The sequence below is a fragment of the Saccopteryx bilineata genome, chromosome 4, assembly GCF_036850765.1.
Source record: "Saccopteryx bilineata isolate mSacBil1 chromosome 4, mSacBil1_pri_phased_curated, whole genome shotgun sequence".
Taxonomy (NCBI): domain Eukaryota; kingdom Metazoa; phylum Chordata; class Mammalia; order Chiroptera; family Emballonuridae; genus Saccopteryx; species Saccopteryx bilineata.
Window position 1 is genome coordinate 13,514,630 of NC_089493.1, and position 23,988 is coordinate 13,538,617.

At 49.4% G+C, this 23,988-nt stretch overlaps 2 protein-coding genes across 3 annotated transcripts in view; one reads left to right on the top strand and one right to left on the bottom strand.

Annotated features, from left to right (window-relative positions):
* The window catches only part of NRDE2 (NRDE-2, necessary for RNA interference, domain containing), a 38,540-nt gene extending 34,853 nt beyond the window's left edge, over positions 1-3,687 (top strand). Inside the window, exons 13-15 of one of the 2 annotated variants that reach the window (XR_010731397.1) lie at positions 1,537-1,608; positions 2,068-2,905; positions 3,625-3,687. Coding sequence is in view for 1 of the 2 variants with exons in the window: in XM_066277708.1 (XP_066133805.1) it covers positions 1,537-1,608; positions 2,068-2,193 (198 nt within the window). In the remaining variant the exon portion in view is untranslated. Of the gene's footprint in view, positions 1-1,536; positions 1,609-2,067; positions 3,512-3,624 lie in introns of those variants that run through there. The other variant, XM_066277708.1, reaches the window with a different exon arrangement.
* PSMC1 (proteasome 26S subunit, ATPase 1) lies at positions 3,663-15,675 on the bottom strand. Its single transcript, XM_066277709.1, has 11 exons — positions 15,601-15,675; positions 12,605-12,658; positions 11,918-12,014; positions 9,128-9,252; positions 8,522-8,707; positions 8,245-8,373; positions 7,354-7,450; positions 6,265-6,454; positions 5,652-5,803; positions 4,926-5,080; positions 3,663-3,984 (listed from the first exon to the last, which is right to left on the bottom strand). The coding sequence occupies exons 1-11, from the start codon at positions 15,601-15,603 to the stop codon at positions 3,850-3,852; spliced, it is 1,323 nt and encodes a 440-aa protein (XP_066133806.1). The 5' UTR covers positions 15,604-15,675; the 3' UTR covers positions 3,663-3,849.
* Positions 15,676-23,988: the final 8,313 nt, after the last annotated feature.

Here is a 23,988-nt window from a genome sequence, read left to right on the forward strand (position 1 = left end):
TTAAAAGTACATAGTGATTGAATATGGTGAGAACCATTTAATTTTGTTCGTGTTCACATGCAGGCTGGGAACGGCTCTGCCTTTGGGTCAGGGCCCGGCACTGGGATGGGCCCCAGTTACTCTGACACCGCGGCCACACTGCGGACTTCCTTAGAAACAGTCTCCCAGGCCACTGGAGTGCTGTGTCAGCTCAAGGCTCTAAGCCCTCTCCAGGTGACCTCCAGTCAAGACTGCATCTTGCAGAAGTCTGACACGGGGATGGTGTCTCCTGGTGGCCAGAGCACGCTCTCATTTGAAGCTCGCCAGCTTGGGCACCTGCATTTGCTGGCTTCCGGGATCATCTGCGAATTTCATAGACAATTGAGAAATTGCAGTTGCACAATCTTTCTTTTTTCAGAAATGAGGGGAAGAAGTCAAGTTTAGTCAGTCTCCTAGGAGAAGCCATGGAGGTTTTTGATGTGCAAAGGAAGGACAGTCCATGCTGGCGCCAGGGGTAGAAATTCAGAGGTCTGGCCTCAGAGCGGCCACACTCACGCAAGGCATGGACATGGGGGGCCCCAGCCACGAGGGTGGCTCCGTGGGGCGGGCACTTGGAGGAGGTGGGGAAGGCCTGAAGCGAGGTTACCGCAGAAGGTGGCCCAGCCCAAGGCTACAGGCTTGGTGCCTGCAGGAGTTAACCTGGAAAACCAGAGATGGGGGTGAGGCTGCCGGTGGTGGGCAGCGCCCTGAGACATAGACTGGAGTCTGGGTGCGTGTTCGGGGTTCCTGGGAAGGCGGTCAGCAGCCCCCCCCCGTGCCATGCTGGGCGCCAAGCACCCGCCACCTGGCAGAGACCCGGAGTCCCCTCGAAGGTTCTGTGGGACAGGTCTGGAGGAGGTGGGTGGCTGTGCAGTCCAGAAACGGATGTCAGCCTGGCCCGTGCCCACTCACAGCTGCAGACACGGTCGGCTGAGGGCTGCCAGTGGGCAGTGTGTGCGTGGAGGAGTGCCGAGATCCTTCCTGGGATGTGGGCCAGGCCCCGGCTCCCACGTGGGCATGAGAGGAGAGTGCGTGTCTGCGGGGACTAAGGGTCCCACCCCCAGAGAGACCGCCTGCTGGTAGCTGCACACTCCGACTGAGGCCCCTGTCCGGGGCCCACGGCCAGTGTCACCCGTCAGCAGCCCTGGGTCTCTCTTCTCTGAGATTTCAGGAAGTGACCGGTGTTAAGTGTTTTCCCTGCACACTGTCACCTGCTTTTGCTGGCTGGCACTCACGCCTCGTCCCAGGTGCTGTCAGTAAGGACAGGTGTGCGGCCCACGGGGAAGGAGGTAGAGACAGGTGAGGGCGGTGACGGGCGTGCTCTGGGCTGCTGGTGGAGGGACCCACCCCACAGCTGTGGCCCAATAGCGTCCCATGGTATGCAGACACCCAGCAGGCTCTGTGAGGGTGTCCCCCCGGTGGGCTGGCTGCAGCTGAGGAGCCCCGTGTGGGTCAGGACAGGGCTCTCCATCGCCTTAGCTTGCCTCTCAGTGAGTCGTTGTTTCCCCCTCCCCTCAGGTCTCTTTAGGAAATAAAGAAAGAAGCAAAGGTGTGTTCTACAAAGCACTTCAGAATTGCCCTTGGGCCAAGGTGAGTTCTAAAGGGCGCATAGCTTCAGACTTCCAAGGACTGTCCTGCTAGTCCGCCCAGCTTGGTGTCTGCCTGTCCCTGTCCCTGTGTCATTGCCTGCCCCAGGGGAGCTGCCCTGTGGAGCCGTGTTTCCTTGCCCTGTAGTGAGCCGGGGACAGCTGTTTCCCACCCTGTGCCGAGCTCTGCCCGGAGGCTGCGGGCACCGGGTCTGTGTCCCAGGTCTGCCTTGCGGAGCCCGGTAGGTACTCGGAAAGCAGCCTGGCGGTGGCTGCATGTCAGCCCGCAGCTCCGGCCCCACTTGGAGTTTCCTCCCTTTTCCTGTGCCCCAGTCCAGGGTGCTCCCTGCAGCGGGCCTGGCGGGCAAGGAGGACAGTGAAGGGGAAGGGGGCGTCTGGGCCTGGTGGGCGTGGCGGGCCGCTGGCCAGCAGCAGCTGAGGGCGGCGGCTCTCCCGGCCCTAGGTGCTGTACCTGGACGCAGTGGGGTACTTCCCTGATGAGATGCAGGAGATCCTGGACCTGATGACCGAGAAGGAGCTCCGCGTGCGCCTGCCGCTGGAGGAGCTGGAACTGCTGCTTGAGGACTAGTCCGGGGGGGATGCCCCCCCTCCGTGTGTCATCTGCCCGGGGGGCCAGGCTGAGCCCGAGGACAGGTGGTGCAGTGTGCGTATCAGTGGACCTCTGCCTTTGAAGTTTCTAATTTGTGTCTGGGTTATCAGTCTCACCTCTTGTACATTTTTTGGATGTGCAAATGACACAGAGTTCTCAGTTTACATATTATATATGCAAATCTGTGTATGTACATAAGATGAGTCAGGCCAAGTGATAACTAAACTGTCGTAGTTGTTTGTTCGCTAGCCAGCGCCAGCCCGCTGCAGTGCGTGCCCCCTCAGATGGCATCCATGGTGGTGGTCCTTGCCAAATTTCTTGGGTTTTGCAGTCATGATAAGAAAGGTCTGGTTACTCACCCCCAGGACCTCCTCCCCTGGGCCGGCTACTAGATTTCACCCTGATCTTCAGAGCACTAGGGTGTCGTTTAAAACTTGGTGTTTGGCCTGTATCAAGGTATTTAGTCTCTTACTCCCTGAGCCTTACACAGTGATGCCGCCACTGTGGCCCACAGCTTCAGCGGGGAGCCTGCTGTCAGAATCTGCGCTTGTGTGCACATGCGTGCGTGGAAAGGGGCTTGTGTGCACGTGCGTGCGTGGAAAGCTGTCTGAAGAAACCTGAGCCCTGCGGCAGGAAGCCCGCCAGCCACCACCTTCAGCAGCTCTTCCCATCAGGCTCCCCTGCCTGTGAGGTACGCTTCCCTGAGTGTGCATGCCTTGGAGACCCTGACCGGCCAGTCCTTGCTGTGATTTCTGAGGGCTCTCCAGCTGGCCTCTGGCTTTTAAAAATCACAGCCTGTAGAAAAAGCAGTGTTGTGGAGTAGAATTTTGGCCAGAAAGAGAACGTTAGGTTGGGAAAAGGGACACACCCCATGCGCCAGGGCAGGGTCTCAGAGCACACGGACACCGGGCACACACCTGGGTAGGGTCTCAGAGCACACAGACACCAGGCACGCGCCTGGGCAGGCTCACTGAGCACACGGACATTGGCCAGCCGGGAGAACACTTGCTGCCCCACCTCCTGGCTCGGAGACTAATGGCTCAGAGGGAAGACTTGCAGGAGTTAGAGAGGGGAAAAACACTCACACTGGAGGTGCTTCTGAGAGAAGGCAGTTTCTGAGCCAAAGAGCAGGGCAGACAGGGCTGGTGGGAGCCTTCGCTCCGACCCGAGTTCCTTTAGGAAACCGCAGCCTCTTAGCAGCACTGCTTCCTTCCTGCCCCAGACAGAGCGCATTTCCTTCTGAAGCCACAGCCACGTGCACCCAGCTTTGGCTTAAAGACCAGAGATGGCCGCATGTGGTCAGGACCCTCTTTCCCACTGGCTCCTGGGGGCGTGATGTGGGGCAGCAGGTGCGCCCTCTTCTGGTCACCCAGAAACCTCCCTAGCACCCGGTCTGCTAACTTGTGCCAGGCAGCAGGCGTGGAGGCTACAGAAACAGGACAAACTGCTTGAGAAAGAGCTGGCTTTACTGGGAACGGAGCACTGCATACAGCCATCCTACAGCGATACTCAGACAGGTACAGGGCATAGAACGTGCTGCTAACGGAGATCAACTGGACCAGGCTCCCAGGGCCCCCTCCCCGCCCCCCCTCCCCAGGCCAGGCACGCCGGCTCCTTGAAGGCAGCTGCACTCTGCTAGAGATACAGCCCCTCGGGGGTGCCTTCTTGCTTTTTATAAAGAACATTTTCTTTAGATTTTTTGAAGTCTTCATTTGTTACTTTCATTCTGCGTTCTCTCAAGGCCATCAGACCAGCTTCTGTACAGATTGCCTGGAAGAAAGGACAGTATGTTCAGAAAGTGAAATACGTTTTATTTTTATGCTGATAGTTCAAAGGGTTATTTTGAAATACGGTGGAAGACATTTACTTGGGAAAACCTGAGATTTAAAAGAATGTTAAACATCCTAATTGTTTCCTCAAAGGCCCTGAGGTGGCCAAGCCTGGAGTAACTCAGGACAAGGACTGGCAGCATGGCTCAGTGCTGAGTAGCCGTGGGGCCTGGCAGCCTGTGGCCAGTAGTTCTTACGGCTCCCCTTTATTCAAGGGAGTGCTGCTTACAAAAACAGATGAAATTATACCTGGAAATTCAGAGGCAACATTGAGTATATGTCCATTTCATTTACTTCTTATAGACATAAAAGAACATATATTCTGGTTCAACAGTCTACGTTTTCATATACTATTCATTCGAATATTTTTTTTTTCAATTATTACCAAAAGTAAAACAAGAACCCAGGCGCTGTGATGGGCGTTGAGTTCTGTTTGGTTATGGCCGCAGGATATTCAGATGGCTCTGCAGAAAGAAGTGTGCAGGGGAGAGCCAGCAGGTAAACTGGTAGCACTCGGTAAACCCAAGTGATGGGCGTGTGGCTGTTTACAACTGCCGCAACTTTTCTCAAGGCTTAAAATTTTTCAAAGGAAAAATGGTGCAAAATGTTTTAAAAAACAATTTATCTTCCCAACTGGACACTGAGCAGTTCTGCAGACACAGGACATGCAGTGCGGTGCCGGCAGCAGCACGGAGGCCCATGTCCGCCGCCCCAGGCCCACCAACCCAGGGTTTACGCCTGACAGGAGCCCAGGCCTTCCCACACGCAGGATGTGCCCTGTCCGTGCTGCCAGGCCTGGTCTGATCCCGGCCCCCTGGGAGGATGCGCCCTCACACATGCACGCAGGTGATGAAACCAGGAGCTGCAGGCCGCCGCTCTCACCTTGATGTCGGCACCAGAAAGGTCATCTTTAGCCATGATCAAGTCGTCCAGTGTCACGTCGTCAGCCAGCGTCATTCTGCTCGTGTGGATCTGGAAGATGCGCTTCTTGGTCTTTTCATCGGGCAGGGGGAACTCGATCTTCCTGTCGATGCGGCCTGCGGGCACAGGGGTTCTTAGGGGCCACGCCAGGCCCTGCCCCACTAGGGAGGCCTGAGCCTGTCTCCTCACAGGCAGAGAACATCATCTTAGAAGCTGTAAATTTCTATGTTTGAATTCACCTACTTAAAAGAAATCCTCTCTGCTACCTTAGAAACAGATGAAGGGAACCATTCCTGGGGGCACACTGAATGCAAAAGGAGAGCAGTGCTGTTGAGAACATCACATAAGAGTAAATGGATTAGCTACTGCTGCTTGTGGTGCTACACAAATGTAAAAACAGAGCCTAAACTATCACATGAATTATTGCTTCAGGAAAAGGTTCTTGAGACTTAAAAGGGAGTATTTTGGAAAGGGAAGATCATATAAGATTGGAATTCGAAGAGCCAAGCTGCAGAGACTACATCACACTCCTATCTATAATCTCAAGGAGACAGTTTAAGGCCTTCTAAATTTCAACACAGTATTTGCCTTCATATGTATCGTTTTAGAATTCTCCCAAGTACACTGAAGAAACACAAACACACTTAAACACAGTTATTTCCAAAACAAAACAAAAGCTAACTGGACCTGGTCTGATAAGCGCTGGATCCAGAGTCTCTATGCGGTTTGTGGCCATGATCACTTTTACGTCTCCCCTCGAATCAAAGCCATCCAGCTGGTTCAGCAGTTCCAACATGGTTCGCTGGATTTCTCTCTCACCACCAGAATTTGAGTCGTATCTTTAGAAAAGGACAAAGAATGAAGGCCCAGCTGATGTCCTGCTAAAGGGGAATCACAGCAGAACCCCTCAACATTCCTGTCTCAACCCACAGCATACCCTCCCTACAGCCACGTTGCACATTCGTTATTCTATGACAGGCTGCATGCCCGAGATGTTATCACTCACTGTCTCCAAGTTTGATGTCCCCAACCCCACAGCTCTGTGAGGGCTGTGTCCCCAGAGTCTAGAAGGTGCCTGGCTCAGAGCGATGTTCAGTATGGTTGCTGAGCGACCAGTCTCGACTCACCATGCTTGGTACTTGGGAGAGCAGAGCCTGAAGCCAGCAGAGAGCCACAGACACAGGAACTGTGGCAAAACAATGTGCAGGCCACACACGGAGTGCCCAACCGTCGTTTGTTCTCACAAGAGCTACATGGTTTCTGCCCCTAAAGCACACCAAACGGGTGAAAGACATCCTACCGTTTTGTCCCGATGGCATCGATTTCATCAATAAAGACGATGGACGGTGCATGTTCCTCAGCGACTCGGAACAATTCCCGGACGAGTTTGGGCCCGTCGCCGAGGTACTTCTGAATAAGTTCCGAGCCAACCACTCTCAAGAACGTGGCTGAGGTTTGGTTTGCGACTGCTTTGGCTAGTAAGGTTTTACCTGTTTTAGATAGAAAAAGACAAAGGGAAAAAACCTCACATGGTGTTTTAACTTACAAACTGGACATTAAAAATGGGCGGATTCCTATAAGGGAAAGTCACGCCACCACTTAGATGCCCTCCAGTGTGGGCAGTCCCCAGCAGACACTCTTGGTACATGGTTTTAAGTCAATGAAATGACTGCTCTTCCTTTGGCAACTGTTAAGTCCTGGACTAGACAACTTAGGTCAGTTTATTACACAGCGAAACAAACTTTACATGTGTATTTTTACTTTCATGCATTTGTTTCTTCATCTGAGCAGCACAGGATAGCCTTAAACCCTGGTTCTCCGCCGGGGCTCTGCTGGGTGCCCACACTCCAGATGAGCACACTGGAATCCTCGGGTGGGAACAGACGTAGGTATCTTTTAAAGCTCCCAAGGTGATTCCAATCTACAGTCCAGGTTAAGCACCCTGTTTTATTTATTTTCCTTATAAACTATTTTTAATAGACTCACATTACTCTTACAGTTTCAAAGGTATTTTGTTTTATAGTACATACAACTAGTACGTTTGAGTTGAGGAGCTCTTGGGAATTACAAATGCATCACTGAGCAGATATCTTGGGAGGAGGGACTACTGGTTTGTTGTTGCAATCCTTACTATTCTTTGTAACACACTAACTGTGCAGTCTACAACGTCAAGTCTAAGTTCAGCTTCTAGTGAATCTGTTACACAGCTCTGCACTTCTACGTAATAGAGATTTTCCAGAGGGGCATCTTATTCAAAAACTCCCAAATGTTGTGCAGAGCACCAATAGTTTAATCCAAGGTGCACCCTCACTCAGCAGTGAAGAGTTGTGGCTCACCAATGCTGTTCAGATGAGCCGAGTGCCCAGAGAGTCGGACACAGTACACATACCTGTGCCTGGCGGACCATAGAGAATGACCCCCTTTGGGGGCTTTATACCCATCTCTTCATAATATTCAGGATGAGTGAGAGGAAGTTCCACAGATTCCTATAGAAAACAAACACTAAGTAAAGCTTTCTTACTGAAATCATCAGAATCATGAATCGGCATCATGAGTATGTCTCACTTTCAACAAAAATAAGCTAATATTTCAAGTACTCTTGCTAGACACACGTGCTTGACGCCCCTAACAGCGAGGACACTGAAGAGGAAGTCTGTGCTGCTGGAGCTCCCAGCACCCATCCCTCTTCTTGACGGCTCCCAATTTCCCTTTCACTTCTAGTGGAAGTCGGCCCTGAACAATATTTAAGCACTTTCTCAGCAAGTGGAACTTAAGCTAAAACTCACCCTTTCCAAATAAAACTATAGATAGAAGCTGGCGAGGTTTTCCGATAGCTGTTACCACCTAGGCCATTTCCCTGCTGTTGAGAGGTCGCCAGTGTAAATGAGCGAGCCTGCTGAGGACGGCCCTAGCCGTCCAGAATGGTCACTTCCCTGCAGGACCAGGACCAGGGTTTTAGGCCCCCCACTATAAATGTGAGCCACCCACCCTCCCCTATACATCGCTGGGGTTTCCAGAGAGCCGCAGCTGAAGTCAACACAATGGGACTTTACATATCCACACACAGAATTATTAAATATTACATGTAAAATATTTAACTACAGCTTAAGAACTATTTCTATTCCCTAACTCAGGATTCACAACTATCACCACAGCTGGCAAGCTCCTATCAGTCACTGGTCTGATCAATGAAACAAAACATGCAAAACAACTCCACATAGCCTAATGAGAACAGTAACAAACCACAAGTCTAACACCCAGAGCTGGTTCCTAGACATACCTTAATCTCCTGGATTTGGTTGTCCAGCCCCCCAATGTCAGCATAGGTCTCCTGCGGGGCCTTTTCCACCTTCATCACTGTGACCAAGGGGTCCGTGTCATCCATCAGCACCCCTATCACGGCATGCACCTACCAGGGAATACTATGCTTTAACACAGTGTGAGGCTCACACAATTACAACACAGCAGTTACCACAATCTGATTGTGGAAGACTAGTTCGCCAGGACGGGTGGACCGACCCAAGAGGAAAGAGCAGCTTTCGTTTAGACCCACTCACCTTGTGGTTGAGCAGGACGGAGCAGCCTGGTTCCAGCAGGTCCTTGTCCACGAAGGAAAGAATGCTGACGTAGTGTTCTGAGCCCACAGATGTAGACACTATGGCGTGATTGTCATCAATGATCTCTTCCAAGGTTCCTACTGACATTGGCGTCCCCCTCAGATCATCTACCTTTGACCTTTCCTCCTATGAAAGAGAATGCCAAGAAGGAGAGCAGATCAGACCTAGAAGCAGACGATGGTGAGAAGTCACTAGATTTAAAGAGCAGCTGGCACTTTCAGAAGGCAGCTAATACCGGCGGGTCTGAAACGTTCTTAACTCCCGGGGACACGAGCTGCGCAGAAAGGAACACTCACAGCTGGTCCCAGTGGTTGCCTGCACTACATACCTTTTTCTAGGTTTTGAATTTTAAGCCATGTAAATGTATTATTTATTCCAAAAATAAAACATTTTAAAAAACTCAAAAAAAAAAAAAAGGCAGCTAATAATGGTTCATAAAAGCTTGAAATGTTCAACTACTTGAATTTCATTTATTTATTGACAGTTTTAGGGTTTAAAAAGAATTCAATTTGTAAAAGTGAAAGCTATAGTAATTTCTCAATTTACCTCTTGCTTTTCTTCTAAAGGCTTCATCTGTTCCTGATTTCTAATGAATTCTTCCTCCATGAGAAGATAGTCTTTAATTCTCTCTAACTTCAGTATTTTTAACCGGCACTGAGTGTGAGGTGTCACTGGCATTGAAAAAATAAAGCTTTATTATACTTGAAGCTTGAAGTTAGTAATTCATTTTATTCTTAGGGTGGAAAAGGTTAAGCTTATTTTAGTTGGACAGACTCTGAAAAATTAAGTTTGGTGACTAATTAAGCAGGTGCCTACATGCAAAGGGGACAGGGATGTTGGCAGAGAGAAGCAATCCTGTGCAAACAGGGATGAGGTCTGTGACCACACAGCTAATACATAATGAAACTCACCAACTGAACTGTGTGTGTGTGGGAAAAATAGAAAGAATGAACAAGTCACAGACCCAGAGGTAGTTTGCTTTGGCTTATTAGTCCCATAGTACTGAGTACACATGCTCTTCAGTCAATATACCTTGTTGTCCACTCACTGTACACACCCTCCCCTCCGTCTGCAGGACTGTAAAACACTAGGGATATCAACAGGTGGCAAACATTTCCGCCTCTCTTTTGTGCTGGTTCTTTTGCTTTAAGAGTATATGACTATCTCACTTTAAGAAACCTTAACCAGTTCCTCTAATGTATTATATTTAAAATGCAGTTTTAGATTCGAAAACTCAGGCTGAGCTTGAGTAACTTAGAAACATATTTCATGAAGAAAAGGAATGCCACTGTGTTGGAATTCATGTAGTGCAAGAACATCAAATTTTCAGTGGCTTCCTGTTGAACACAGAGTAAAACTCAAACTAGGTGACCGGCCCATGTGTCCCTCCTTAGGCCCACCAGTCCCTTTGCCGGTCACTCACGCAGCCTTGTTTTTTGACTCTTCCGCTCGTCGGGGCCCTGACCTCTGCTTTCAAATGTTCTTCCCCAGTCCTGCCCTAGCTGTTATGCTGCACAGGATAAGGGTATCTCTCCTCCCCTAAGTTAATAAATTTATTCCTGAATTTTCACATATATATCTAGAATCTGGCAAAAAGCAATGAATTTATTTTTATTTTTTCAATAGCAAATAAAAGATGCTTCCTATCTATATTAAATATCCCACCCTCTTTCCACAGAACTAAAATGTCACTTTTTATCAGATATTATCCATGTAACCCAACAAACCCGACTCTGTTTTTGGACTTTTTATGCTCTTTTGGTGACCTGATCTGTTTTTTATCACTACCATGTTAATTCATTACAGCAGACTGATGGCACATTTTTACTCTTATTCTTTTCTTAATCAAGCAATCTTTTAAAAATTATTTCATCTAAGCAGGAAGGGACTTGTTTAGACAGGGGTGGGAGGTTTGCGCTGAAGCCTGAAGGCGTGAGAAGCAGGCAGCCAGGGCAGGACTGGGGAAGAACATTTGAAAGCAGAGGGCAGGGCCCCAGCGTGCGGAAGAGTCAAAGAGCAGGGCTGCGTGAGTGACCGGCAGAGGGACTGGTGGGCCTAAGGAGGGACACATGGGCCGGTCACCTGGTTTGAGTTTTACTCTGTGTTCAACAGGAAGCCACTGAAAATTTGATGTTCTTGCACTACATGAATTCCAACACAGTGGCATTCCTTTTCTTCATGAAATATGTTTCTAAGTTACTCAAGCTCAGCCTGAGTTTTCGAATCTAAAACTGCATTTTAAATATAATACATTAGAGGAACTAGTTAAGGTTTCTTAAAGTGAGATAGTCATATACTTTTTTTTTTTTTTTTTTTTTTTTGTATTTTTCTGAAGCTGGAAACGGGGAGAGACAGTCAGACAGACTCCTGCATGCGCCCGACCGGGATCCACCCGGCACGCCCACCAGGGGGCGATGCTCTGCCCCTCCGGGGCGTCGCTCTGCTGCGACTAGAGCCACTTGAGCGCCTGGGGCAGAGGCCAAGGAGCCATCCCCAGTGCCCGGGGCCATCTTTGCTCCAATGGAGCCTTGGCTGCGGGAGGGGAAGAGAGAGACAGAGGAAGGAGGAGGGAGGACGGGGGGGGGGGGGGGGGGGGGGGGGGCGGGGGGGTGGAGAAGCAAATGGGTGCTTCTCCTATGTGCCCTGGCCGGGAATCGAACCTGGGTCCCCCGCACGCCAGGCCAACGCTCTACCACTGAGCCAACCGGCCAGGGCCTAGTCATATACTCTTAAACCCAAAATACCGCTTTTATTCCAACCCAGAGGAATGCCCCACACGGGAGTTAGACAGAATGCAGTCACGGCCCTGGCCAGTTGGCTCAGCGGTAGAGCATCAGCCTAGCGTGCAGAGGACCCGGGTTCGATTCCCGGCCAGGGCACACAGGAGAAGCGCCCATTTGCTTCTCCACCCCTCCACCGCGCTTTTCTCTCTGTCTCCTCTTCCCCTCCCGCAGCCAAGGCTCCATTGGAGCAAAGATGGCCCGGGCGCTGGGGATGGCTCTGTGGCCTCTGCCTCAGGCGCTAGAGTGGCTCTGGTTGCAACATGGCGACGCCAGGATGGGCAGAGCATCACCCCCTGGTGGGCAGAGCGTCACCCCCATGGTGGGCGTGCCGGGTGGATCCCGGTCGGGTGCATGCGGGAGTCTGTCTGACTGTCTCTCCCTGTTTCCAGCTTCAGAAAAATGAAGAAAAAAAAAAAAAAAAAAAAAAGAATGCAGTCATGGAGCTGGAGCTTCAACCACGCCCCCATCTCCTGCCTACACTCGCACCTCTAAGCTACACACAATCAGTGCCCCTAGAAGTTGGACAGACAGCAAGGAAGAACCAAATCACTACCCAGTGGCAGTTTGCTGGCAGCATCTGGTCCCTTTGTTTTCTTCTTCTTTTTCCCCACTCTGGTTGGTACGGGAGGTTCATACTTCTTTTTCTTGTCCTCGAGTTGTCAGAATAGCAGGAGGGAAAAAAAATCAAACATATATCGTATTAAAACAAACATTTCTGTAGGACCATTGTCTTTCCAGGGGATATAATATTCTGTGTCTTTTAAGATGCTATTAAAAACTGACTTTTAAAAAAAAACTAGGTTTTACATTCCTGCAATTTTAATACACGAATGTAACTAATCTTTTATAATACACAGTGACAGATTAATCAATAAGGAATAGAGGTTAGAATTAAGAGCTATGTGCCACAAGTCTGAGTCGATATAATCTGAGACAATTCTTCAATACTTCAGGCTATTAAACACTAGAATTGTAAGCAATATATTTTAATACATCTGTAATGTATACATTACTTTTACACATTTAAAAAGCATTAATTCACAAATGCCTACTCGATGGTTAGGTCAGTGATCTTCCCTAAAACATGCAAAGGGCGCTGTGTCTGCAGGCCGGGCTGCTTATACAACTGCAGGACCATTTAGTTTGCATTTTCAGACTCACGAATCTCTAAAGGAAGTGGAGATCTATGTCATTTCCCACAATTTGCTTACATCCCAAACATATCTGGCTTCTTGTTTACCTTGTCATCCTTCTTGCCACCTCCAGGACCATGGCCACCACTCTGACTTTGACCCTGGGGGTTGGGGGTGAAGAGAGGTATAAATTCAGAATGTGATCGCTTCCAAAGAACATCCTTCTTATTTTCCTGAGATTCTAAGACACTTCCTTCTCATTTTAACATTTCTGAACTGAAGATGTACTTGTAAGTCAATGAGCACATTTAGTGGTAGAAATTTTTTTTCCTGGTACACCTTGTAACTGATTGCATCTTAAATCAAGGACAACTCTATCAACAAATGGGTGGAATTAATGGATCATAATGAGGCTAAGTTTCTAGGCCTCCACTCCTTCTTGAGGGGAAGGTATGGAGTCTGGCATTCTTTAATATAAAACTGCCTGACTGAGGCCACCAAGAATATATTTTGTGAAATTAGGCCATGAAAGCTAAATCTAAATCATTTTCCCATTTTCAAAAATGATTTATTAATAATTTACTCCTTACTAGGATAACACCAAGATCCAGGAGACTTTTACCAGCAACTTAGTACACACCTATCATCCCTGAAGCCTGGGCTCTCGGCAGGTCTCCCCCCAACCTGAAAAACTGATCACCTTAAGGTATCAAGAACTTAAGTGTATGAATAATACGCTTCTGTTGGATTTCTGACTTTAAAAGACCCTTCAGTTATAGCATAATGCTGAACACAGAACAAGGTCTCAAATGATGGCATTTTAAACGGGTAGTAGTGAACTTCCTTGATTGGGGGGGGCAGTCCCCTGAAATCATGTCTACACAGGCACCTTTAAATCAGTCATGCCAAGACAGAACTACCATATCATGGTTACCTGAAATAATTCCCTGTTCAGGCTTCTTAAAACTTGGCTTTATTTTGAAAAGGTAACTAAGGGCTCTGAGAAATTTGGGGAAACAGTTGTACTGTAATAGCGCGTCTAAACTATAGGTCTTTATAACTACTATGACCCCTAAGGAAATCTGCCGCTGGCCGGGGAAGCGGATGTTGGTGGGTGCTGGCTTTGTGCCTGTCTGTACTGTATCTTCCTCCCCTTTCTCATTATTTCCACAGCCGAGGCAGGGTTCATTATTCCCACTTCCTAGATGAGGAACAACAACAGGCCCAAGACCATGGGCTATGGAATCAGGTGCGCCCAGACTTGAATTCTGATTCCATCACTAAAGGGCTAGGTAACCTCGAGTAAGTCAGGTCACCCACCCGAGCCTTGGTGTCAACTGGAAAGTGTGATGATACTAACTCCTATCTGTTGTTGAAAGTGAAGTAACACACACAAACCGCTGAGTGTTTACAGGACTCATAGTAACCGCTCACCTATACAGTGTTACTGGTGAGTAAGGAGTGTCAGGATTTTCATTGTTGGTCTGGCTGCAAATTTGGAAGCTGCAACAGACTCCTTCGCTCCAGCTCCCTCTCTCCTGTCCGAACCTCACCTGCTTTTGTCCAGGCCTGGTATCTTATCTGGACTCGGCCTCCCAACCGAGATTCCCACGTTCAGTTTCTCCCCTCACAAGTCCAGCTATCACTTTCTACAGCAAACAGCTGATCCTTTAATCCTCCTTAAAATCCTTCCATTGCTCCCCAGTATTTCCAGTGTAATGTCCAGTCTCTTGAGCTTAGCATGCCGGGTCCCTGCCACACTGGCCGCAGGTTCATCTCCTTTTCAGATAAACTTTCCGGTTCACCTTTCCCATGATCCTGCAAGCCTTGCCCCACCGGAGGGTGTTTTCCTGCACAGAAAGACCCCAAACTTCTTTACAGCTGGGGCATTGTACCTGATGTTTCTCAGTCTCAATGAACAAATAGACCCATGGCTTAGCCCTTCCTAAGTGCCAAGCACTGTGCTCAACATTCTCAGGGTGGCACCTCACTCCTTACAGACGCAATGAGGCGGGGATGCACCGTCACCTCTAATTCACACGTAAGAAAACCAAGGCCCGGAGAAGTGACACGTATTGCCACAAAGCGTGTCAGAGGCGCAGCCAGGAGTCACGCTCAGTCCACTGGACACCAATATCTGCGTTTTTCTCTACTGCACGGGTATCTAGATCCCTCAATCAGGGCTCTAGAAAAGACGGGCAGGGTAGGTGTGCTGGCACAGCCATTGCTGTGCCTCAGGTTCCTTCTTGGTCAAGTGAGGATAATAGTCACTCCAAGGAACCCTTGTGAGGAAGGAAAAAATGCAGGAAAAGCGCCTGGCACAAGCTCAGAATGTCACCTGGGCGCCCCCTCCCCTCTCCCGCAATGCTTTCCTATACGACAGCCACAGGACCCCGGCCACGCCGCCTCTCCCACTCCCCACTCCCGGGCGTCACATCTCAGCTCCTCTATCTTCGGCTGCCTTATCCGGAACGGACGCTCCTCGGAAGCAGAGACCGTCCATCATGCTCAGTCTCTCCATCCTCAGCGCCCAGAACGGAACCCAAAAGTGCAGATGCCCAATAAAGGTGGGCCTAGTGAACTAAAGAATAAATGTCAGCTGTTTTTATTACTACTGATGCGCCACGGGACCCTTCCCTCCGAGTTGCACCTGTCCTCAAGGCGTCAGTCCTCGGGCCTCCATCACAGACCCCCTTGGCGCGGCCTCCCACGACCCGCGCCCCTGGCTCTGCTGGAACGAGCCCTCCGCCAGCGCGGCTCCGACAGCATCCGTCCCGGGGACTCCGGGAGGCTCCCGCCGAAACTCCCCGCACCAGTCAGCGGAGTCCCGTCGGCGGAAGCGCGAAGCCGGGCGACCTGACCCACCTGGGGGGCCCTCCGCGCCGACCCCCGGCCCCAGTCCCGGAGCAAGGCCCGCCGGTCGGCCACGGCCCGCGGTGGACCTGGACACCGTCTCCCAGAGCCTCCGTCCCCCGAGGAGACCCGGCCGACGGGCGGGGGAGCGAGTGGGCCGAGTGCCTCGGGGAGCCACCTCACTCCCCCGTTTCGGGCCGCACGACCCCCATCTCTCTGCGACCACCAGCCGAAACCCTTAGTCACTCACCATCTTGACTCGGCTGCCTCAGCCGCCGCTGCCGGAAGTGCATTCACACAGTCAACTATCATAAACGGAAGCTGAGGAGGGATGCTACGGGGGCCGATAGGAGCCAAACCCCGCAGGGCAGAGTTGCGCTCTCAGGGTTCCTGTGAGTGGATGGGCCAATGATATGAAGAGGTGAATCTTACCGGGTTTTGACTTGAAAAAAATTCTAAATCGAAGTTATCAGGCTATTGTCAACAACTTAGGATACTAACCTCAACTGTCAGACAACGAAGACATTTGTGAGAATATAAGATATTTTAGACATGCAAAACCATAAGTGGGAAGAACTTTCCATATTGCTCTAAGAACTGAAATGGCATTTGGGACTGCGAAATTGACATGTACTTTTGCATCAACATTGAAGTTATTCTCTGGTCTCTAAAATTAACCTGCTCATCTGAGAGTACTTCTTTGTCTAACGAGTTACCTAATTCTGCCTCTTTTTTTTTTTCTGATGATGATTTGAGTCTTGTGATGATGCCAGATGTCTTCAAGTCCTCATCGTGTGTCTAATTAGTAAAGTTCGTCATTTATCACATCCACAGGGAATGGGGAAAATGGCGGGCATCCCTGTGGCCTCTGGAAACTTCCACAACAGGTGCACAAAATGCTGCATCTTGCTAAACTGGAGAGATGGATTTGTGTGACTTTTCCCTCATTCTAGATTAATTTAGGCATTTTAGTTGCATTTAGTGTTTCACTAAAAATACTGTACTAATAAACACACAACAGGTACAAAATACACGGTCACTAAAATGCTGTAATGGGAAGTCTTGACATTGTTGACCTCCACTAACTAATCTAGCATCTACGTAATACATGAGGTGAAAAACTGCTCACAAAAATTAGGGACATTCGATTGCTTCGCATTCATTTTGAAATAGTCTCTCATTTTTGTGAGCAGTACATGATGGTTTAGGGGCAAGACAACTCCCATGAATGGTGAAAGCAATGCCAGAGTTGGATGTCTCAGTGTCACAGTCAAAGAAACATAGCCTAACCCTGGCCAGTTAGCTCGGTTGGTTAGAGCATCAGCCCAAAGCACAGAAGTTGATGGTTCAATCCCTGGTCAGGACACATACAAGAACAGATCTATGCTCCTGTCTGTCTGTCTGTCTGTCTGTCTCTCTCTCCCCACTTCCTCTCTGGCTAAATCAATGAGTTAAAAAAAAAAAAAAAAAAAAAAAGAACATAGCTTAATAATCAACACTTAAGAAGATTTAAATTCTGAAGGACATGCATTGAGGTTGCCTTCTAAATGCACAGCAAAATATTTGTCTTTTTTCTCCCTGTGGCTGACTGCTTGGTATTCTCTACCCAGGTGACAGCCATCTCTGCAACATTCTCTCTCGCAACTTTCAACCTCCTGAGTGCCAAGTACCCAATACAGTCTTTCTAACACCCTCCCTGATTTCTTCTAGCTATTCATTATGTAAATTTATGCTGTCTTATGTTTTATGTACATTTTACCGATTTCTTGGATTTCCCTAGCCAAAGGAGCTTAGGAACTGACCCAGTCATAGAAAATCCTACCTTAGAAAGAAGGGGTGGAACTGGGAAGAGGATGGGAGATTATGAAGAGTCACATTAATTGGTTTTGTCTTGGTTCCATGTGAAAGTCATTGTTTTTTTGTAACTTGTCTAGGCTTTGTAACTTGGGAGATTATGAAGAGTCACATTAATTGGTTTTGTCTTGGTTCCCATGTGAAAGTCATTTTTTTTTTGTAACGTCTAGAATATCCAGGAATATAAACACACTATTCAATTCCACAATAATGTCTACAAGTGTTTATAAATGTATTTGTGTTTATGCATGTGCTTGTGTTTGAGTGTGTGTATATTCCCTCTCTCTGTGTATGAATGTATTTATAACTATATCTATATATCTACACACACACATACACACATAGATGTCCTACAAATATTTAAAACTGAACTTAGCACCTTGAAAGTATTCACATTTTAACGTCTATCCAAGAGACTCTAGCATGATAGTTTGATATCTAACATCAGACACAGGTTCATTTTTAGCACTGCAAAATTTTCTTCCTTGCCGTTCCTCCTTGAGTTCACATTTCCACCCCACTTCTCCCACATACTTTTATCCTGTGTCATGTATTTTTGTGCTTGAATCTATTTTATTGAGCAGCCTCCCATACATCTCTGCAAAAATCTTATATAAATTAATATTTTAAGATGTATTCTATTTTCTGCCTGACCAGGCGGTGGCGCAGTGGATAGAGCATCGGATTGGGATACAGAGGACCCAGGTTTGAGACCCCGAGGTCACCAGCTTGAGCGCGGGCTCATCTGGTTTGAGCAAAGCTCACCAGCCTGGACCCAAGGTCGCTGGCTCGAGCAAGGGGTTACTCGGTCTGCTGAAGGCCCGTGGTCAAGGCACATATGAGAAAGCAATCAATGAACAACTAAGGTGTCACAACGAAAAACTGATGATTGAAGCTTCTCATCTCTCTCCGTTCCTGTCTGTCTGTCCCTATCTATTCCTTTCTCTGTCTCTGTAAAAAAAAAAAAAGAAAAAAAGAAAAAAAAGATATATTCTATTTTCTGTCTCCAAGGTATCATGTCTTAAAAATGTTTTTTGGGCCTAACCAGGCGGTGGCGCAGTGGATAGAGTGTTGGACTGGGATGTGGAAGGACCTAGGTTCGAGACCCTGAGGTCGCCAGTTTGAGCGCGGGCTCATCTGGCTTGAGCAAAAAGCTCACCAACTTGGACCCAGGGTCGCTGGCTCGAGCAAGGGGTTCCTCAGTCTGCTGAAGGCCCGCGGTCAAGGCACATATGAGAAAGCAATTAATGAACAACTAAGAAGTCACAATGCGCAACGAAAAACTAATGATTGATGCTTCTCATCTGTCTCCATTTCCTGTCTGTCTGTCCCTGTCCATCCCTCTAACTCTCTCTCTGTCTCTGTAAAAAAAAAAAAAAAAAAAAAAAAAAGTTATTTGGATTGAGTTTTTATCAATTATTAATAGTACACAGCTGATCAAAATTATATGTTATTTTACAGTTTGTGATTAATTTTGGGGAATTAAAAAATAAACCTTGCCTGACCAGGCAGTGGCGCAGTGGATAGAGCATCAGACTGGGATGCAGAGGACCCAGGTTCAAGACCTCGAGGTTGCCAGCTTGAGCACGGGCTGATCTGGTTTGAAGAATTGATGCTTCTCATCTCTCTCTCTGTCCCTATCCGTCCCTCTCTCTGTCACCAAAAAATATAAATAAATAAAATAAACCTGTATTGGCAAGTCATCTCATAAGGAGGTAAGAGGCACATCCATGCATGGATGCATACGACGTTGTTGAAATGAGTGGGTTCAGCTTGTTTGTCATTTTCATACACAGGGTGGTGCAAAGTAGGTTTACCATTATTTGTATGGGAAATAATACAATAACTAATACATAAAATTTAAGAATAAACTCTGTGTTTTACATTCTCACAACAGTAAACCTGCTTTTGTCCCACCCTACATGTTTGGGCTGGGAACTCTTTTTTTATTAAGATCTTATTTACTGATTTTACAGAGAGCGGCGAGGGGTGCGAGAAGTACAGTTGCTTCACTTAATTTGTTCATGGCTTGCTTGTTGTATGTGCCTTGACCAGGCAAGTCCAGATTTCGACCCAGCGACCCAGCTTGATATTCTATAAACTGTGCCACCCCAGGCCAGGCTGGGCTGAGAACTGTTGTTCATATAAATGGGAAAGGAAAGAATTTAGTAATAAAATGTCACTTGATTGTTTTAAATCCTGCTGTGTCAGGTAGCAAAAATCACATAGTGATCCATCATCTAAATCTATTGTTAATAACTTGGATTAAGCCTTTCTTCTGTGAGATGACAAAGAACGAGAAAACATCAGCTGTATAAAAGGATTTGTTACCCAGTGAATGAAAATCATTCACTCTCTCAGTTTCTGGCAAATGCACCCAAAAGGCATTACCAGAATGTATTGAAAGATGATCCATTACCAAGTCACCCCTTCACGCAGAGACCTCTTGTTTAAACTAATAGTCTCAAAAGTGGTTAAGAAAATTTCAGTATCATTAATTTCATTATACCTTTGGAGCTACTATAATATTTTTCATAAGGTTTTTTTCCCTTCTTTTCCAAGTGAGAGGCGGGGAAATAGAGAGACAGACTTGTGCATGCACCTTGACCTGGATTCACCCGGCAACCCTGATCTGGGGTAGATGCTCTGCCCATCTGGGGCCATGCTCCCACCCAAGCTATTTTTAGTGCCTGAGGCAGAGGCTCTCCGAGCCATCCTTAGTTCCTGGCCTGGCCGATGCACTTGAACAAATTGAGCCATGGCTGTGGGAGGGGAAATTAGAGAGAGAAAGAGAGAGAGAGAGAGAGAGAGAGAAGGGGGAGGGGTGGAGAAGCAGATGGTCACTTCTCCTATGTGCCCAGACTGGGAATTGAACCTGAGACATCCACACAGCAGGCTGACACACTACCACTGAGCAAACTGGTCAGGGCCCATAAGATTTTTAAAAATCCTATAAACTCTTTAAATATATTTTGTCAAAATTATATAGCATCAGCAATTTAGAGTATTCTATTACAGCAAATGTCTGGTTGGAAAATAGTGTTCAACTTCAAGTCCTTCAGCTACATCAGATTTATTTCTTCTCAGAAAAAAAACAAGTGACTTCATTTTTCATTATATAAACTTTCTAATATGCAATTCTGGGAGCATTATTTTTTAAATTGCTGGGAGCATAATTTTAAGAGTAAATTATGGAATGCACTCATAAGATAAAGTTAGAATAAAATTAATGTGTTCATTTATAGTAAATGATAAAATGAGCTAAATTAATCTTTGTTCTCTTTAATTAGGTTTCAATAATGTAATATAGCTAGAATATAAGTTATCTGTGAAGAGGGACTATAATAAAACATGCCATTTTTTGTCAATATGTGTATGTACAAATTTTTAATTTACTGGTACACAATTTTAAAATGAAAATCAGAAAATTAAAACATTAAATAATAAATGAAGAGTGACTGTAATTGGAATAAATACTTGAGATGACTAGATAAATAGGTATGAACAACTTCATAGAATACCAGTTGCTGAATCTAAAAAAAAATGTTAAAATTTGATCCATGAGTTTTTGTTTTATTTACAGCACCTTGAAAGATCGAGTAGCCCCTGAAAACACTGTAATTACACCGGAAAGAGTGTCACAAACCATTATTACTTTGGTTGTTCTAAATTGTGTTTCATCTGAGGAGCAAGTGCTGAGATTAGCTGGAAAAATTGCTTCTGCTCAGATGCATTTTAAAGAGCTCCTTGGGTTTCAGCACCTCGTCCCAATGCTTGTCTGCTTTGCTCTCCAGGGACACTCACTCCACCAGGAGCGACGTGTTTTATGTCAGCACATTGTATGAACGAGGACAGGTCATCAAACAACAGCTGTCATCACCTCCACTTTGCCAGTCTTCCCCGGTATCTGAATTCAGAGCACCCGACCCGGGCTGCAGTACCTCCTTTCTGACGCTGAGTAAGTTTCACCCTCTGCGGAAATACATGCGAGAGGGGAGGACACGAAGCCCTGACTGGAACATTTGCGATGCCTTGAACTGAGTCTTTAATGAGCTTTCCCCAAACCCAGATTGTCGATCATTTCTGTGTGAGACTCACCCTTGCCCGAGATACCTCAGTGGGACACGGGTGGGTGAGCGGGGTGGCTTTTTTCCTGTAGGTGAAGACAGGTCAACACCAGACAGAGCAAACTCTCAGACAGAGGACACATGGCAACTGAGGAACAAGACATCGATTCCCAAACCTGACAGTGTGCGTGCCCCAACTTGAAGACCTCTTCAGTAGTGTGTGTGTTTGTTTATTTATTTATTTATTTATTTATTTATTTATTTTTTACAGAGACAGAGTGAGAGTCAGAGAGAGGGATAGATAGGGACAGACAGACAGGAACGGAGAGAGATCATTAGTTTTTTCATTGCGACATCTTAGTTGTTCATTGATTGCTTTCTCATACGTGCCTTGACCACGGACGGGCCTTCAGCAGACGGAGTAACCCCTTGCTCGAACCAGTGACCTTGGGTCCAAGCTGGTGAGCTTTGCTCAAACCAGATGAGCCTGCGCTCAAGCTGGCGACCTCGGGGTCTCCAACCTGGGTCCTCTGTATCCCAGTCCGATGCTCTATCCACTGCGCTACCGCCTGGTCAGGCATAGTGTGTGTATTTAATAGAGAAACATATTCATGGGAATTGGAGCACATAAATGAATATGCAAATGAGACTTGATGTTCAACTTAAATTTTTTTATTATTCCTATCGATGGGAGAGATGTCAGAGAAGTTTGGAGACCAGGTGGTCTGCAGAGGAGCGGCCATGGGATCAGCAGCTAAGGCAGCGCCCCCACTGGCCTCCATAGCTAGCTCTCTCTTGTCCAGACTCTTCCCTCTGGGACCCTTGGCCTTCCTCTTCCTCCCCTCCCCCTTCCTCCTTTCTTCCCAGGGTAATGCACCAGCGCCCCTGGGTACTGTACCAGGGCCCTCGGGTACCGCACCAGCGCCCTCGGGTACCGCACCAGGGCCCTCGGGTACCGTACCAGCGCCCTCGGGTACCGCACCAGGGCCCTCGGGTACCGTACCAGGGCCCTCGGGTACCGCACCAGCGCCCTCGGGTACCGCACCAGGGCCCTCGGGTACTGCACCAGCACCCTCGGGGTATACTGTACCAGGGCCCCCGGGTACTGCACCAGGGCCCTCGGGTACCGCACCAGGGCCCTCGGGTACCGCACCAGCGCCCTCGGGTACCGCACCAGGGCCCTCGGGTACTGCACCAGCGCCCTCGGGTACTGTACCAGGGCCCCCGGGTACCGCACCAGGGCCCCCGGGTACCGCACCAGCGCTCTCGGGTACTGCACCAGGGCCCTCGGGTACTGCACCAGGGCCCTCGGGTACTGCACCAGCGCCCTCGGGTACTGCACCAGGGCCCCGGGGTACTGTACCAGGGCCCCCGGGTACTGCACCAGGGCCCCCGGGTACTGCACCAGCGCCCTCGGGTACTGCACCAGGGCCCTCGGGTACTGCACCAGCGCCCTCGGGTACTGCACCAGCGCTCTCGGGTACTGCACCAGGGCCCCGGGGTACTGTACCAGGGCCCCGGGTACTGCACCAGGGCCCCCGGGTACTGCACCAGTGCTCTCGGGTACTGCACCAGGGCCCTCGGGTACTGCACCAGCGCCCTCGGGTACTGCACCAGGGCCCCGGGGTACTGTACCAGGGCCCCCGGGTACTGCACCAGGACCCTCGGGTACTGCACCAGCGCCCTCGGGTACTGCACCAGGGCCCCGGGGTACTGTACCAGGGCCCCCGGGTACTGCACCAGGGCCCCCGGGTACTGCACCAGCGCCCTCGGGTACTGCACCAGCGCCCTCGGGTACTGCACCAGGGCCCCCGGGTACTGCACCAGCGCTCTCGGGTACTGTACCAGGGCCCCCGGGTACTGTACCAGCGCTCTCGGGTACCGCACCAGGGCCCTCGGGTACCGCACCAGGGCCCTCGGGTACCGCACCAGGGCCCTCGGGTACTGCACCAGCGCCCTCGGGTACCGTACCAGGGCCCTGGGGTACTGCACCAGGACCGCAAGGGTACTGTACCAGGGCCGCAAGGGTACTGTACCAGCGCCCTCGGGCACCGCGCCAGGGCCCTGGGGTACCGCACCAGCGCCCTCGGGCACCGCGCCAGGGCCCTGGGGTACCGCACCAGCGCCCTCGGGCACCGTGCCAGGGCCCTGGGGTACCGCACCAGCGCCCTCGGGCACCGTACCAGGGCCCTGGGGTACCGCACCAGCGCCCTCGGGTACCGTGCCAGGGCCCTGGGGTACCGCACCAGCGCCCTCGGGTACCGTGCCAGGGCCCTGGGGTACCGCACCAGCGCCCTCGGGTACCGCACCAGGGCCCTCGGGTACCGCACCAGCGCCCTCGGGTACCGTACCAGGGCCCTGGGGTACCGCACCAGCGCCCTCGGGTACCGCACCAGGGCCCTCGGGTACTGCACCAGGGCCCTCGGGTACTGCACCAGCGCCCTCGGGTACTGCACCAGGGCCCTCGGGTACTGCACCAGCGCCCTCGGGTACTGCACCAGGGCCCTCGGGTACTGCACCAGGGCCCTCGGGTACTGCACCAGCGCCCTCGGGTACTGTACCAGGGCCACAAGGGTGCAGAAGGCGACTTCCCTTCCAGGTCTCCTTGTTGGCGCCTGTCAGCCACCTGGCTGCCTCTGCTCTTTGTTCCTGCTGCTCCCCCTTTAGGTGAGGTGACAGGCTGTACATGCTAACTAACCACTGGTTGCTTTGTGTCC